The sequence below is a fragment of the Pseudophryne corroboree genome, chromosome 4, assembly GCF_028390025.1.
Source record: "Pseudophryne corroboree isolate aPseCor3 chromosome 4, aPseCor3.hap2, whole genome shotgun sequence".
NCBI lineage: Eukaryota > Metazoa > Chordata > Amphibia > Anura > Myobatrachidae > Pseudophryne > Pseudophryne corroboree.
Genome location: NC_086447.1, coordinates 396,648,470 through 396,665,775, shown reverse-complemented (window position 1 = coordinate 396,665,775; position 17,306 = coordinate 396,648,470). Strand labels below are relative to the sequence as shown.

The following is a 17,306-nucleotide window of genomic DNA, read 5'->3' as shown; positions in this document are numbered from 1 at the left end:
TAAATGACCATTAAAAAGTAAAAGTATATTTAATGATTGATTTTTACATAAGTTTCTTGGTTACCTTGCTATGCTCATACTTTGTTACTGAGTGATGTGTGTACAGTAAATGATGCACAAAAATAGCATGTAAAGTCATAACTGTTGTGTGTTAAGCACATTAATATATATTGCTTGTAAATAAATCATTACTTGGAATAGGAATGGTTTATATATTCTGCACTATGAGATTTAAAGGAACTGTTTTTGTACTCAGATATAGTAACTCTGTTTTTGTTTTCTCGTTTATTGTTATGTACTGTAGAACAAGATGAGAAACCTGGTGAAGAGTTACAATGATGTCTGCCACTTGAATGCTGAACGGAACCTCCAGCTGGAACGAGCAGTGTCTTTAGTGAACCAGTTCTGGGAGACATATGAGGAACTTTGGCCATGGCTGACGGAAACAGAGCAAATCATCTCTGAGCTTCCACCACCAGCTTTGAATTATGACACACTGAGACAACAGCAAGAAGATATAAGGGTAAGAGCTGCAAAAGAAGTGATGGCTTGTTGTGTGTAGTTTCAAAGAAAAGAGTACAAAATGTTTATTCCATTTTTACCTTAAATTGACAAATAGTTTTGCGTAATATTGTCGACACCGCTGCTGAGTTTGGGAACATTATTCAAGAGTGTGAGGATACAGTTTGTGTGACACTGTTTTGGATCTTGTTATTAGGTCAGAAATAACAATGTCGTTATTCATAGCGTCAACACCAGTAGGGTCATCAGTGTTTACATGATGAATGTCAACGTTATGACTATGTTAACATTCTAATGTCGACATTTTGAATGTCAATTTCTTATAAGTGAAATTCAGAACCCTGCAGTGTGCCTGAAAAGGGTGTGTGGCCTCATGACAAGGGCATGGTGTCACATGAAATGCCACAATCGCGAACCATGGCCTCATTTCCATCACTGTGAGGGCATGCCCAGTGCTGTGGGAGCTGCTGGCCATGTCTCCAGTCCATTTCTCATTGGAATAGATGCTCTGCAGGCAGCATCTACTCACCACTGTTCTGCTAACCAGAACAGCGAATGATAGGGGGCCCCTAACTCGCCACCAACACGGGATGCTGCAGCCTGCGGGTGGCACAGCGGGACAGTGTCCGATAAACAAAACTGTGCTGACAAAATTGGGACAGTTGGGGGGGTATGTATCATACCTAACCCTACAGAACACAGCATCTACTTTGTACTGTAGCTTTTATCATAGAGATGAGCGGGTTCGGATTTAACGCCAGAATTAACACAAGTTCGGTTTTATCCGGATTTTTCCTATCGGCTATCCAAAACACGTGACATCCGTGAGCCAATAAGATGCCGTTTTGAGAACCGAGTAAATCCGAGTAAAACCGAACCCGCTCATCTCTATTTTATCATGTATGGCATTTGTCTTGCTAACATAGGGCCTAATTCAAAGTTGATTCCAAAAGCAAAATCTTCCTCTAACGGGCAAAACCATGTGCACTGCAGGGGGAGGGGAGGAGGGATTTCGGGGCAGATATAACATGAGCAGAGAGAGTTAGATTTGGGTGGGTTATTTTGTTTCTGTGCAGGGTAAATACTGGCTGCTTTATTTTTACACTGCAATTTAGATTTCAGTTTGAACACACCCCACCCAAATCTAACTCTCTGCAAATGTTATATCTGTCCCACCTGCAGTGCACGTGGTTTTGCCCAAGGGAGGAAGATTTTGCTTTTGTGATCAACCTTGAATTAGGCCCATAATATCTAATATGCACAATTTGTATCTTTATTTTGTTTTGTTGTTTTCGTAATTGATTTATTCTCGAAAATAAAACCTTTATCTTGATAGTGGGGGATGTACTAAACAGCTGTGAGTTGACATTAACAGATTATGTAGGATCTATACTCCATTGTTTGAGCTAATTGTATCTGACAGTCTTTTTAGTGCAGCTTATCTGGGAGCACAGTATGATTTTATTCACAGATAAGTGGCAGAAACGTTTTGTGCTGCTGTCTAATTTGTATATGTGGTGCATATCTAAAGAAATAACATGCTCACTGATAACTCAAATTGGTCCTGTCTGAAGCCTTTTCCAAACACTAAAAGGAGTGACATGAACAAAGAAGTATACAGTATGCACAGTATTATTATTATTTATTTATTAACAGTTTCTTATATAGCGCAGCAAATTCTGTTGCGCTTTACAATTTGAAATAACAATAACAAACTGGGTGATAACAGTCATAGAGGTAGGAAGGCCCTGCTCGCAAGCTTACAATCTATAGGGAAATAGGCATATGTACACAAGGAAAGGTGCTATCTATTGCATAGAATGAAAAGACATGTGAGGATATGTGTGGACTGTACAGAGTGGATGTAATTTGATAGGAAGGTTTATGAAAGTTATGTGGGCGGTTCTGGAATGTGATAAGCTTACCTAAAGAGGTGAGTTTTGAGGGAACGCTTGAAGGTTTGGAGACTAGAGGAGAGTCTTATTGTGCGTGGTAGGGCATTCCACAGAGTGGGTGCAGCCCGATGAAAGTCCTGCAGTCGTGAGTGGGAGCGAGTAATGAGTGTGGATGAGAGACGCAGGTCTTGTGAAGAGCGAAGAGGTCGGGTTTGGAGATATTTTGTGATAAGCGAAGTGATGTACGTTGGTGTAGTTTGGTTAATGGCCTTGTGTGTGAGTAAAAGTATTTTATATTGAATGCGGTAGAGTACAGGTAACCAATGGAGGGACTGACAGAGTGGATCTGCAGACGATGAACGTCTAGCGAGGAAGATAAGCCTCGCCGCTGCATTCAGAATGGATTGTAGTGGTGAGAGTCTCGTTTTGGGAAGACCAGTTAGGAGACTATTGCAATAATCAATGCGGGAGATAATGAGAGCGTGGATTAGAGTTTTTGCAGTGTCTTGTGTAAGGTATGGTCGTATTTTGGATATGTTTTTTAGATGCATGTAACATGATCTTGAGACAGATTGAATGTGGGGAACAAAGGACAGATCAGAGTCAAGGATGACACCTAGGCAGCGAGCTTGTGGGGTAGGGTAGATAGTCGAGTTTTCAACAGTGATAGAGATATCAGGTTGGTACCTACTATTGGCCGGTGGAAATATAATTAACTCTGTCTTTGAAATATTAAGTTTGAGGTGGCGAGATGTCATCCAGGATGAGATGGCAGAAAGGCATTCAGTGACACGGTCCAGTACAGATAGGGAAAAGTCAGGGGAGGATAGGTAGATTTGAGTATCATCTGCGTACAGATGATACTGAAAACCAAAAGAGCTGATTAGTTTACCAAGAGATGAGGTATAGATAGAGAAAAGCAGAGGACCCAAGACTGAGCCTTGCGGTACTCCAACTGAAAGAGGTAGCAAAGAGGAGGTAGATTCAGAGAAGCGAACACTGAAGGAGCGATTAGATAGGTACGATAGGAACCAAGAAAGGGCTGTGTCTTTAAGACCTAGGGATTGTAGTGTCTGTATGAGAAGAGAGTGGTCTACAGTGTCAAATGCAGCAGATAGGTCTAGAAGAATAAGTAGTGAGTAGTGGCCTTGAGACTTCGTAGTGACCAAATCATTAACCACTTTAGTCAGTGCCGTCTCTGTGGAATGTTGGGAACGGAAGCCTGACTGAAGTGGGTCCAACAAAGTGTATGAGTTAAGAAAGTGTGTGAGTCGAGTGTAGGCAAGTCTCTCAAGTAGCTTAGAGAGACAAGGGAGCTGAGAGATAGGGCGGTAGTTTGAGAGAGCATTAGGGTCAGAATTTTGTTTTTTTAAAATAGGAGTAATCACTGCATGCTTGAAGAGTGAAGGAAAAATACCAGTAGAGAGAGAGAGATTACAGATGTTAGTTAAGGTAGGGATGAGCACCAGAGACAGAGCTTTACTTATTTGTGAGGGTAAAGGATCAAGAGGAGAGGTAGTAGAGAAGCAGGATGAGAAGAGTGATGATACTTCATCTTCATTTGTGGGATCAAATGAAGAAAGAGTGCCAGAGGGTTCAGGTAAAGAACGGAGCAGGTCACTGGCTGCCGAAGAGCATACCATTTCATCTCGGATCTTAGCAATCTTCTCCTTGAAGTAGGAAGCAAGATCCTGTGCCTTGATAGTGGCTGGTGGGGTAGGTGCGGGAGGATTCAGAAGTGATTTAAATGTATTAAAGAGTCGTTTGGGGTTAGAGGCTTGAGCAGAGATAAGAGTTTGGAAATATGTTTGTTTGGCAGTGTCCAGGGCATTTTTATAAGAATGGTAGACTGTCTTATATGTGAGGAAGTCACTTGAAATACGAGATTTACGCCACTGACGTTCAAGTTTTCGTGTGAGTTTTTGTAGTTGTCTTGTTAATTTGGAGTGCCATGGTTGACATCTAGGCCTACGTGGAGTGTGATGGGTAGCTGGAGCCACTTCATCAAGGGCTAGTTCTAGAGTCTCATTAAGGTGTGATACAGCCATCTCAGGAGAGGTGAATGCAGAAATAGGTGAAAGCAGTTGTTGGAGTGAAGTGGAAAGTTCTTGAAGATTAATTGTGTTAATATTTCTGCGAGTTTGAGGAAGATTGGAGAACTTCCGCAACACAGGGTTTGAATTAACAGAGGAAAGCATGCAGGTGATAAGGTTGTGATCTGAGAGGGGGAAAGGAGTGTTGGTGAGTTCAGCGATGGAGCATAGTCTGGTGAATACTAGATCAAGGCAGTGGCCCGCCTGATGAGTAGAGGAGTCAGTCCATTGGGAGAGGCCAAGAGAGGAGGTTAGAGAGAGTAGTTTGGAGGCATGCGCAGCAGATTTTGGACAATCAATAGCAATATTGAAATCACCCATGATAATGGTGGAGATGTCAGAGGATAGGAAGTGAGGGAGCCAGGCAGAAAAATCTTCCAAAAATTGTTTTGGATGCCCAGGTGGGCGGTAGATAGCTGCAACACGCAGAGAGAAAGGAGAGTAAACCCTAATGGAATGTACTTCAAATGATGTAAATGTGAGTGATGGAACCTGTGGTAGAACAGTATATGCAAAAGATTGGGAAAGTAAAAGTCCAACTCCTCCTCCTTTATGGTTATCGGGTCTGGAGGTGTGCGTAAAGTGGAGACCACCATGTGCCAGTGCTGCAGGGGAGGCTGTGTCAGATTGTGTGAGCCAGGTTTCTGTTATAGCCAGCAGATTGATGTTGTTAGATATGAAGAGGTCATGGATGGATGTTAATTTGTTACAAACAGAGCGTGCATTCCATAAGGCACATTTTAGTGATCTGGAGGGTGATGGAAGACATGTGATGTTTATGAGGTTAGCTGGATTTCTATGTTGCTGTGAATCAGGTGAATGCGAGTGATGCAAGTGGCTGGGTCCTGGATTTGGTGAAATGTCACCAGCTATCAGAAGCAGAAGAGAGAGATAAATGTGGGTGTCAGAGGTTTGTGAAATACATAAGGGGAGCCGAGTGAATACTTGGCACATCATACATCTAGTCTACTATAGGCCTGTAGTGAATGTTATGTGTAATTAATATGGGATGGGAAACAAGAGCTGCATTTTTTACGTCCTAGGATTCAGACTAGTTAACTGGCACAGCCTGCATCGGTGCTGCTTAGCAGCCTCCGCCCCCACCTACTATTGATGGCGTCTTATATAGATTCCACTGCCTCCTGATTTGCTGTCGGTGCATTCTGCAGTACATGGTTTTATTTGTAGGGGACAACCCAGCGCTTATCAAGCCTCCAATTTGACACAGGGCCTAATTCAGCATAGATCGTAAATGTGCAAAAAATCGCACATCTGCAACCCATTACACTGACATGCAGGAGGACTCCGAGCGCAGGGCAAATCCGCCCCACGCGCCAGGTCCTGATGCCCCCCCGCAAACATGCGATCGCATCGCACAATGGCTAAGGCAAATGGCAGCAGATGGCAACCTACCATCTTTTGGGTCCCATCAGCTGCATGTGATGTCACACAGCCGCCGGGGCCCGCCCCGCAAACAGTTCGGACATGCCTGAGTTTTCCGTACCGCACCCCCGCAACACCGCTCCGCGAAGCTCTGACGCAATGCCCCCTCCTGCCCCGCGAACACCTCTGCCTGTCAGTCAGGCAGAGGCAATTCCACATGTCGCATCTCACTGTGTGCACGCGCGCAGTGCGGCTTCTGCGCATGCACACACTGCAGTGGGATTCAGCATGCGAACACTGTCATAGCAGCGTTCCATGCTGAATCAGCCCCATAGTCATAGCCCAACTATGGTGTGACCTTTGGAATGCACAATCTGTGTCCTAAGAATCTGTGGAATGGCCCTGAGAAGTTTATTGCATAAAATGACATTCTGGCTGTGTGTATAAGCTGTACAGTATATGAAACATAAATGCATTTTGTGCTAAGACTTGGGTCCCATCCACAAGATATCTCATTATGGTATGCCAATATTTTAAAATATAGAAATATCCGATATCCAAACTACTTCTGGTAGTGAATATTTTAGACATAGAAGACTCAGCCTGTTTTTGTGAGTGTCGCTGGCGTTACAGGAGAAAGAGGGCAGTTGCTCAATCAATCTGTCACTTTCAAAAAGTGCAACCCTCTCTGACTGCACTTCACTACAAGTCAAATGAATACAAGATGCGATGCACTCACCAGCCAGCCAGGAAAAACGGTCTGTAATGCAATAATTAGCAGTTTTATAATGGGTGCACACTGATAGAGGATGTGGCTGTCGGCCAACAGGATGACCATTGTAATGCAATGTCGGCCTTCCCTTGCACACTGAACAATATAGTGCACAATTGCGCAATTTATCGTTCAGTGAACACATCCAGAAGCATGGTGTAGTGCCGACCGATTAGATGAACGACCCGGTGGAGTGCACAATAGAATGTACACACTAGGCGATGTGCATGATATATCGGTCCAGTTTGCTGGATCGGATGATATATCGTCTAGTGTGTACCCAGCTTTAGTTGCATATCCACCAATACAAAGGTGCTGAAAATAGGACCAATAAACTAATCAGTATAACTAATCAATGAAAGTACCAACATTGGGTGACATTTATACATTTCTTATGCCTGTAAAACAGTAATAAAAGTAGTTGCACACACATGAGTATAAAATATAAAATTATGAAGACACCTAATACTGTAGCAGTCTTGCGAAACACTTGAAAACCCCGTTAGCCTTTCCATTCCAAGTTCCTCAATACTTTAGCTGTTTTCTCAATATGCCACATAAGATATCAAAATAAGTGAGTTGCCAAGATCACAAACACTGCTGTCTCTGAAGTGTACAGCTAGAGATGAATGTTTTCAACAGCCTCTTAATTGCATGTTATATCCACACTTGGCTTGTATAGTAAAACAGATAAGGTTTTGTAGATTTTTTTTCTTACATCATCGTCTTCAGCCTTTTAACCGAAATACCAAACAGTGTCAGCTTAACGCTTGCAAGATTTTTCTCCATGTCGGTTCATTTTCTTACAGTATGTAGTATGCTTTGTACGTACAGCAGTGTAGCTTGTTGGATCACAAATAATTTAGATCTGGAAAGTGAAATATTCTGTAAGACACAGATCACCAATTTTTAAATCTAAAGTTATAGGTAACATACTGTATCTAACGAGAGAATAACAAACAGCATACCTATATCATAACTCACTACAAACAAATGGACATTGCATTTGCCAAGGGTATGAACTCACCGGTTAGGTTTTCCACTTTCAAATGACTTTGATGTATTAGCATGTACATGCCCTAAATACATTGCTTTTTCTAACACTGGGTTCACACTGGAGCGATGTCAGGCTGACTTGCTGTTCCATAGCGACAAATCGGCTACATTGCTCAGTGTGTACGGGTGATTGTGCGCTCCCACGGTCTTAGTGACGGACGCTAGGTTTGTTGTGCTGCACATCAAACCTGGGGGGTAATTCAGAGTTGGTCGCAGCAGCACATTTGTTAGCAGATGGGCAAAACCATTTGCACTGCAGGTGTGGCAGATGTAACATGTGCAGAGAGAGTTAGATTTGGGTGGGGTGTGTTCAAACTGAAATCTAAATTGCAGTGTAAAAATAAAGCAGCCAGTATTTACTCTGCATAGAAACCAAATAACCCACCCAAATCTAACTCTCTCTGTACATGTTACATCTGCCCCACCTGCAGTGCACATGGTTTTACCCAACTGCTAACAAATTTGGTGCTGCGATCAACTCTGAATTACCCCCCTAGTGATAACGCTGGCTACCTTCTTTATGCATATGAGGGACGGAACATGATTGTTCTTCATAAAACTCATTCTAGTGTGTACACAGAATGTGGGCACAAGGTCATTCGTTCTGTGTGTACCCAGCTTTAGGGTTCCTTTGTTGTTTTCAGCCATGAGTTAGTATAGAAATGCAATTTAGATGTGTTTATTTTAGTTGCAATTTGACAGAATAATTAAATAGAGCACATTGAAGGTGCCTACACACGGCACCATATTTTAAATGATGTGGACGCTTCTGACCGATTGGAGTGACATATCGTTTAAAAGGTGCAGTGTGTACGGACGATAATGATGGCAGTGCGTGCACCCGCGGGTCATTTGTTGTCTCCTCAGATCTCTTCAATTCGCAGAAAGATCTGAGGTGGTGACAAATGATACCATGCTCCCGAATGTAGCATGGTTCTGCTACCCTGCCTGTCTTCCCCCATTGCTCGTCGTTGCTCGGCAAGTGTGTGTGCACTTGCCGATGCCGGCTCCCCGCTGGGTCCCTTCGCTAGCTATGCATTGCTGGAGGACACATTGCTCCGTTTGTGGCCACCATTATGTAAATATATTCCAATACTACACCAATAAACATGCCACAGGTACAATAGTCACAGCGGCTACTGAACATGTATCCACTAAAGCTGCTGTGAATATTGTATCAACATTTAAAAATTATTTTTGTTAACAGTTAGAGCTAAAGTTACCTCCTGTCAGATTTATACCAGAATGATCAAAGCTATGGGTGCTAGTATTATGCTTGTCATTTATCTAGCCTAATACCAGGCTCCGGGGTAGCGTCATAGCTACCAGAGGTGCAGGAGATGCAGCCGCTAGCCAGACCAAGAGACTTATAGGGGGGAATTCAAATGTTTGAAAAGTCGGTTGGGTGTTTGTTTTTTCCTGTCAGATAGGAAGAAGCAGACACCCAACTGACTTTTCAAACATTTGAATTCCCCCTACAGAGTGGTTACCTCACATTTTATATCACATTCATGCCTCCATACACTGGTTTACCTTTTAATAGTTTACAGTTGGTTATTTGCATCACTCTAAAAAGTGTACTTTTGGATGGCTAGACATGTTTTGAGGTTAATCGTTGTAGTGTACTTTTCATGTGTTCCTTTTGTTAACTCACTTGGTCAGTGGCGCTAGTTGTACTCAGTACATAAATATTTAAAGTAAGCTTTTCCTTACCCACATGACTTACGCTAACACTATAAATTTCATGACGTATGTCTAGATATTCTGCCTACAGCCTTACTTTCATATTTCTCAGGATTGTTTAGAGCTCTTCGCCAGCTGAATGCATTAAGAGACATGTTGGGGAGTGTGGGTCTATAACATTATTAACCAGTTTGTATTTTGTCATAGCAACTCCGTGAACTGATTGCAGAACACAAACCTCATATAGATAAAATGAACAAAACTGGGCCCCAGCTGCTGGAACTCAGTCCTGAAGAAGGGTTCTTTATCCAGGAGAAGTATATATCAGCAGATTCTTTGTATGGTGACATCAAGGAGGTTGTAAAGAAACGGGCAATTGCCTTGGATGAAGCTATTTCTCAGTCATCACAGGTACTAAATAATGTGTTATCCAGTCTTATTATCATGGTCTTATCAAGAAAAAAATAAGCACTGCTGGGTCATTTTGTATCAGTAATGCATTATTACATACTTACACTATTCACCAAGCAGTAACATTTGTCCCTTAACTTATGGTATTACATTAATCTTTTGTAATTCTAGTGAAAAGTTATCTCCAGCATAAAGGTGCTTTAAGTTTATTACTAGTACTGTATGTTCTCTGGTGTTTGTTAATCACTTGGCGCACAGTGAAGCTTCTCACAATGACCTTGCCGACCTAAATTGCAGGTGGCAGGGAACAAGGTCATGAAATCAGAATTTAAAGGAAAGGTTACCACAACACAAAGAAATGCTAGTGACAGCTGTGGTGGGTATGGTGACACTGGAAACAGTGGATTCTATGCTATACCTATTTACATGAGGTTTAATAGTTGCCTACATCCCGACTGACAATCTCTCCATTCCTGCTACAACATCTCTGCTTCTCCTCCTCATGTGGGCTCTCCCCAATAGACCTCCTCTCCCTCTCACATTAACGCTCACATCCTTGACCTTATATTCCCTCATATCTGTACAGTTTATGACTACAACAGACTATCTATTATGATCAGTTTCAGTTTACATTTCCATATTACAAGATGCTATTATAACAACACATATACTGTATATAAATGGCTGATTGTTTCAGTCTTTTAAGCCAGTCTGTTTTAATAAACATGTTTATATAGTTCATGCATAGTTCACTTAGATGCTCATTTAATTGATATTAAAGTTTCTCTAGCATCCATAAGGGATATTGGGGGAAACTAGTACGATGGGGTATAGACGGGGTCCAAAGGAGCCAGTACACTTTAAATTTTCTTCACTGGGTGTGCTGGCTCCTCTCCTCTATGCCCCCTCCCATAGACAGTTTAGAAAAAAGTGCCCTCAGGAGAGGATGCACACTCTGCAGCTCCAGAGAGTTTTCTTCAATTTCATTTCAATCTTTTATTTTTCTCTTTCATCCATCTGGGGGACGCTGCGCCGTTACTTGTGGGTTAGAGGTGTGTGGTTGTGGAGTTTGGCACAGAACTATTAAGAACTGACCCCTCCCCCCTCTAACCCCTCCCATCTCCTTCCTGCCCAGCCAGCACCTCAGTTTTAGTTTTGTGCCTGTGGAGTACAGACACAGATTTTTCTCTCTGAAGATTTTAGTTAGGTATTTTATTATTTTATCACTTGGAGTGCCTAGTCCCTGTATACAGGTGACAGGTGCTACTAGAGTGGGGTTAGCTAGAGATTCCCACTCTATTCTGCCGCTGAAGGCCACCACACTTCGGTCACTGGGGCTGGATTCCTGTTGCTAAGAAGTCGGCAGTGAGGAGGTACAGGATAGACACAATCTGTCTCTGACAGTATTGGTCTATCCTTCCTATATAATATATATATATATATTTATTACTATGTCTTTCATATTTATATTTATACTTGTGTGCCTCCCTTCCCCCCCCTCCCCCTCCCCCTCCGCTCTCTCTCCGGAGGTGAGCGGTGGAGCGCAGTAACATATTCCACTGTGTTTTGACTGAAGAGAGAAAGGGGAAGAGAGTGGTGAGTCACTCTCCGGGGGATCGCTAGAGGCTGCCCGCACAGAGCCGCTGTATGTAGCGGTGCGCGTGAGCCGCTACCCGAACACAGCCGCTGTATATAGCGGTGTGCGGGAGCCACTGCCCGATCAGAGCCGCTGGGGAGCCGCTGGATGTAGCAGTGAGCAGGAGACGATAGCAGGGGGACGCGGCGCTTACTTACTTCAAAAGGACGGATTCCCGCCCTGCACTGCCTCGCGCGCCCTCCCGGCCAGCGTCTGCAAAGCACCGGGCGCCATCTTCTACGGAGACAGTACGAGGGGCGCTGTGCAGCACACACAGTTTGAAGGTCACCTAACAGCAAGTATACTTTGGGGGCATAGTGTTATTCTACACTTGTAATGAGAGTTAACAGATTTAATTTTTGCACAAATTACTCTACTGAGCTTATAGTTCGTTTGTAGTGCATTTGTTTAAAAATAAATAAATAAATAAAATAAAAATAAAATAAAATAAATAAATAAAAATAAATAAATAAAATAAAAATAAAGTTTAATTATGTCAATACGTCAGACGGATCTACAAAGAGGAAAGACATCCTCGGTGGTTATTTTCCTGCTTACAATGTGGGTCAAGGCTAGCTAAGGGTAAAGCGGATGCTGATACCCTCTGTGCTTCATGCTCTGGTGCATCTGTGGTGATCCAACAGGGAGGTTCCGCGGATCAGTCTATGTCTGCTTGGGCCAGACACATCTGGTGTGGGCTCAAAATATGGGCAGATGTCTGGCTGATTTAATTCAATCCCAAAACAAGTTTGTAAACTCTGCCGGCAGTTCTTCTGCTACAAAACGGCCATAGCCGTTGCCCGCTATAACTTTCTGGGGGAGGAGTTGGAGTAATTCCCATTGGAGGTTCTGATTGACACAGCACATGTGCTGTCTGCATGCACCTAGAACAATGTTCAGGTGTAGTTTTTATAAAATGGGGAAGTAGACCCAGAGTGGGGCGAGATTTCGGTCTGGGAAGATGACTTTTCTACTAGCTCAGCTGTTAGATTGCTGATAGACTCCATCCGTCATCTTAATAACAGGGATATTTTAAAGGAGCCTGACTTAAGCCGGATTCTCGTTTCCAAGCCCCTAGGACATAAAAATTTCTATATCCTTTTACAGAGGGAGGATATGAGATTTTGGGAAACAGGCCAAAAGGTAGACGTTCCCATTTCAAATTTAGCAGGAACTACGGTTATTCCTTCTGTACAGTCTGTGACGTTGAAAGATCCTACAGATAGGAAGATTGAAGCAATGCCTAAATCTGTTTTCCTTATCAGGTGTTTCTCTTCACCCACTTTTAGCTGGCGCTTGGGTCCTCAAGGCCGCGGATGACTGACTAGCACAGGTCATCTCTGGAAGGCAGTCTGACGATCCATCGGAGCCATTCAATTAGCAGAACAGATTTCAGAAGGCTCTTACTTATGTGGGTAAGGCCTTGGTTGATCCTGCTGCGCTACAATCCCGTATTTCTGCCTTGACCGTGACAACAAGACGGTCTCTTTGGTCTCGGGTTTGGAATGCCGATTTTGACTCCAAACAGACCTTGCCGGCGGTACCCTTTGAAGGTGAGTTCTCTTTAGGTCGGAATCAAAGAATATTATCTCACATTCTACAGAAGGAACCCCTTTCTTCCAGTTGCTCCTCCGAAACAGAATTCTACAAGGTTTCGGTACTTTCATATACAGGGGATACCCACGAAGGGAGGCATTCAGAGGTAGACGTAAACCTGCCAACAAACCTACTGCATGACGGTTCACGATCCCTGGAGGGGTCAGTGACAGTTGAGACTCGGTTACTACAGTTCAAAGAAGGGTGGTTCCTGTCGAGACCAGATCGGTGGGTGACGGAGGTCATATCCAGAGAATATTTGTTAGATCACGAGGAACCAGTCCCATATCGGGTGTTCATCACTCCTCTTTCAAATGGTCCCTTCAGACGTCGAGCTCTTCATCATGCAACAGCCATTTTTCTTACGAAATGAAGTAATTCTTCTAGGTCCTGCTCGGCAGAGAGGTCGGGGATTTTACTCGTGGACAAACTGGACGGTTCATTTCAACCCAAAAGTTCAAAATGGAATCCATCCTCTCGGTTATTGTCGCCAAGGAAACAGGGGGATATTTGGCCTAATTGGACATAAGACGCCTATCTGCTTGTTTCTATTTGGACGGGTCATCAATTTCTTCTGAGATTCGCTGTCGGCCTTGACATTTTCAGTTTCAGGCAGGGAATCAACATTATTCTGTATTTGGGTAATCTGTTGATCAAGGCAGGGTTGATTCTTCATCAGAACTTGCGTCTCGCTATGGAGTCTCTGCGGTCATTCGGATGAATAATATATTGTCTGAAGTCGTCTTTGCTTCCTTCACGGAAGATGATGTTTCTGGGACTTTTATTCGACACCAACAACCAGAAAAGTGGTTCTTCCTCAGGACAAGATTTAGGACATACAGTCCAGAATTCGAACACGGCTAGATTTACCGGTGGTTTCGGTTCTCCGATGCATGCAAGTGAGACAAGATGGTGGCAACCTTCAAGGCAGTTCCATATGCCACGTTTCATACTCGACCCTTTTCAGGCTCAGATTCTCAACTGTTGGACTCGGACAGGGCCTCATCTCGAATTACTGTTGGTCCGCGTGTCTGTACAGACTCGTCAGTCGCTTCGCTGGGGGTTTCACAGATCCAATTTGACCAAAGTAGTTCCGTTCACAATTTGGTCTTGGGTGATGGTCACCACAAACACCGGCCTCAGAGGTTGGGGGGCGGTGTTTCAGACTCATCACTTTCAGGGACTCTGGACCAGTCAAGAGTTAAAGTTGCAGATCAGCATCTTGGAGTTAAGGACAATCCGGTATGCACTACTTCGGATTCAAACCATGGTTCAGGGTCATCCAGTGCGGATTCAGTCCGACAGCGCCTCGGCAGTTTCTTACATAAACAAGGAAGAAGGTACTCGAAGCTGATCCTCAATGAAAGAAGTCGCTCAGACTCTCTCATGGGCGGAACATTGGTTCCTGGCCATATTCGCGATTCATATTCCAGGAAACGAGAACTGGGAAGCGGATTTCTTAAGTCGTCACACGATGCATCCGGGAGAGTGGGAGTTTCACAAGGAGGTGTTTCTGACTCTAGTAGCCCGGTGGGGGTTGCCCGATGTAGATCTGATGGCATCTCGCCTCAATAATAATCTTCCTCTCTACGGGTCGCGTACTCAGGACCCTCAAGCAATTCTAATCGATGCACTGACAGCACCGTGGCACTTTCAACTGGGATATGTGTTTCCACCATTTCCACTGATTCCACGTCTGCTTAAACGCATTCAGAAAGAAGGTATACCAATCATTTGGGTAGCCTCAGCTTGGCCACGCTGACAGTGGTACATTCTTCGTCACAATATGATCGTCAAGGAACCATTCCGACTCCCTCTGTGTCCGGATCTTCTGATTCAAGGACCAGGTCACCACCCAGGTTGGGTCGGCTGGCTTTGACGGTTTGGTTCTTGAACCCAACATTTTAAGGGGAAAGGTTTTTTTTTTCTCGTCTTGTTGTGTAAACGATGATTCAGGCTAGAAAACCGGTGACTTCTAGAGTTACCACAGAGTGTGGCGTATTTACATTGATTGGTGTGAAAAGCGTGGTTTAACACCGGATTTGTTTCGTATTCCTCGTCGGTTATACTTCCTTCAGGAGGGTCTCAATAAGGTCTGAGACTTCTTCACTGAAGGGTCAAGTTTCTGACTTATCGGTTCTTTCAAAAGAGACTGGCTATCTTTCCAGAAGTTCAGACGTTCCTTCAGGGAGTTCTTCGGATTCAGCCACCCTTTGTTCCTCTGGTTCCTCCCTGGGACTGTAACTTAGTCTTTACGGCTCTTCAGTATTCTCCATTTGAACCTTTGGAATCTGTAAAATTGCGGTATCTAACGTTCAAAAGTTGTCTTCCTATTGACAATTGCCTCCGCAGGACGAGTATCTGCATGGACAGCTCTTTCTTGCAGACCACCCTTGTTGAGGTTTCATGATAGCCGGGTGGTTCTGCGAACAAAAACCTTCCTTCCTTACGAAAGTTGTGTCAGCGTTTCATCTAAATTAGGACATTGTCCTTCCAGCGTTTACTCCTTCTCCTTCCAGGGAGGATTCCCATTTGGCTCTCTTAGATATGCTTAGGGCCTTACGGATTTATTTATCTTGTCCGGATCCTGTCTGTCGTACGGCTGCATTGTTAGTTTTTAATTGATGCGCCCAAACGAGATTGTCCGGCTTCCAACAACACAGTGGCTCGTTGGGTGATTTCGCCATAAAAACAGTTTTCTGATATTTCAGTTTCTGAATCGATTCCAGCTCATTCGAGTTGGAGCTTCTTGGGCTGCTCGCGGAAGTTCATCTATTGAGCAGCTATGAAGGGCGGCGACTTGGTCGCCTGTGCATACGTTTCATAACGGGTTTACCGTTTTTCATATTTTCAATTTGGAGACTGCCTCTGTTGGGCGTCAAATTTTACGGACGGCTATGCCGTCTACTTCTCCCTCCTCTCATTAGCTTGCTTTGGGAAATCCCACAAGTAACGGCGCAGCGTCCCCCAGATGGATGAAAGAGAAATAGGGATTTTTGTTTACTTACCGTAAAATCTCTTTCTCTGATTCCATCTGGGGGACGCTGCGATCCCTCCCATATGGTTGTCTGGTTTAACCAGTAAATTTTTTCGGTCTATCTCCTTTGGCTTGGCTAAACGTTAACTGAGGTGCTGGCTGGGCAGGAAGGAGATGGGAGGGGTTAGAGGGGGGAGGGGTCAGTTCTTAATAGTTCTGTGCCAAACTCCACAACCACACACCTCTAACCCACAAGTAACGGCGCAGCGTCCCCCAGATGGAATCAGAGAAAGAGATTTTACAGTAAGTAAACAAAAATCCCTATTTTTCGGTATGCTGTCTGGACAACAGCATACCTGCGCCGTGGGAGTTAGGGTGGGGGGGCGGTCACCGGCCTTGCGAGGTGCAGAGCCGCTTCCCCGCTGCAGGATCACCGTCCTGAGGGGCTGTTTGTTCAGCGGGGCACTGCGCCTTGGCTGTCACAGCCGCAGCACGCCGCACACCCCTAACGCTGCCTGAAGGTGACATCGGTGGTGAGTACACACCAGGGGCTCCGCTAGGGGGTCCCCGGTTCAAAGTGCGGCTGATCACGGGTGCGATGTATGGGACCCTCCCTGGGGGTTCCCGCTAGCATCCCCCATGACTACACTAGCACAACATGCTTAACCAAGCACTTGAGTGAGGTTTTAAGCTTAGGGGAGACTTTGCCAGAATAAATATTGTGTATAGCTCCGGCGCCATTGGAGGGGGCGGAGCTTCCTCAGAGCAGGACCAGGTGCTTTTGGCGCCTTCCTCTGCTTACAGAAGCCATCAGCAGCACACACCCAGCGCTTCCTGCCTCACAAATGCTGGAAACTGGTACAGGGTGTAGCTAAAGGGGGAGATCCGCTGTTGTATTCTATTCTGAGCCTATTCAGGACTGCATTTATTAGCGTTATTGTGATACAGAGCTGACAGTCTCTCTGGGGCTGTGCAGCTTGTGGTGTGCTGGTGTTTCTCCCTCTCTGTATATCTCCTCTCACATACAGTAGGAAAAGCAGGCTTGCATTGTAACTCTGTGTGTAAGTGTATGTGTTTGTACTTACTGTGAATATGGGTAAGCACAAGCTGTGCAGTATCTGTCACACCAGATTCTCTCCATTATATAATGACTGTTTCCTGTGAGCAATGTAGTCAGTCTTCACAAATTAGTGATGAGGTTGGGGGAGAGGGTACAGAGCCCCACTGGATAGGGTCTCTTAAAGCTATGATGTCAGGTATGTCATGCCAGCTCACTGCTAAT

The 17,306-nt window shown here is 44.3% G+C and overlaps 1 protein-coding gene across 1 annotated transcript in view; it reads left to right on the top strand.

Moving 5' to 3' along the window:
- Positions 1-17,306, top strand: part of DST (dystonin) — a 1,076,884-nt gene that overhangs the window by 969,543 nt on the left and 90,035 nt on the right. The window contains exons 64-65 of the mRNA XM_063919308.1: positions 305-523; positions 9,612-9,815. Of these exons, the coding sequence (XP_063775378.1) occupies positions 305-523; positions 9,612-9,815 (423 nt within the window). The remainder of the gene's footprint in view (positions 1-304; positions 524-9,611; positions 9,816-17,306) is intronic.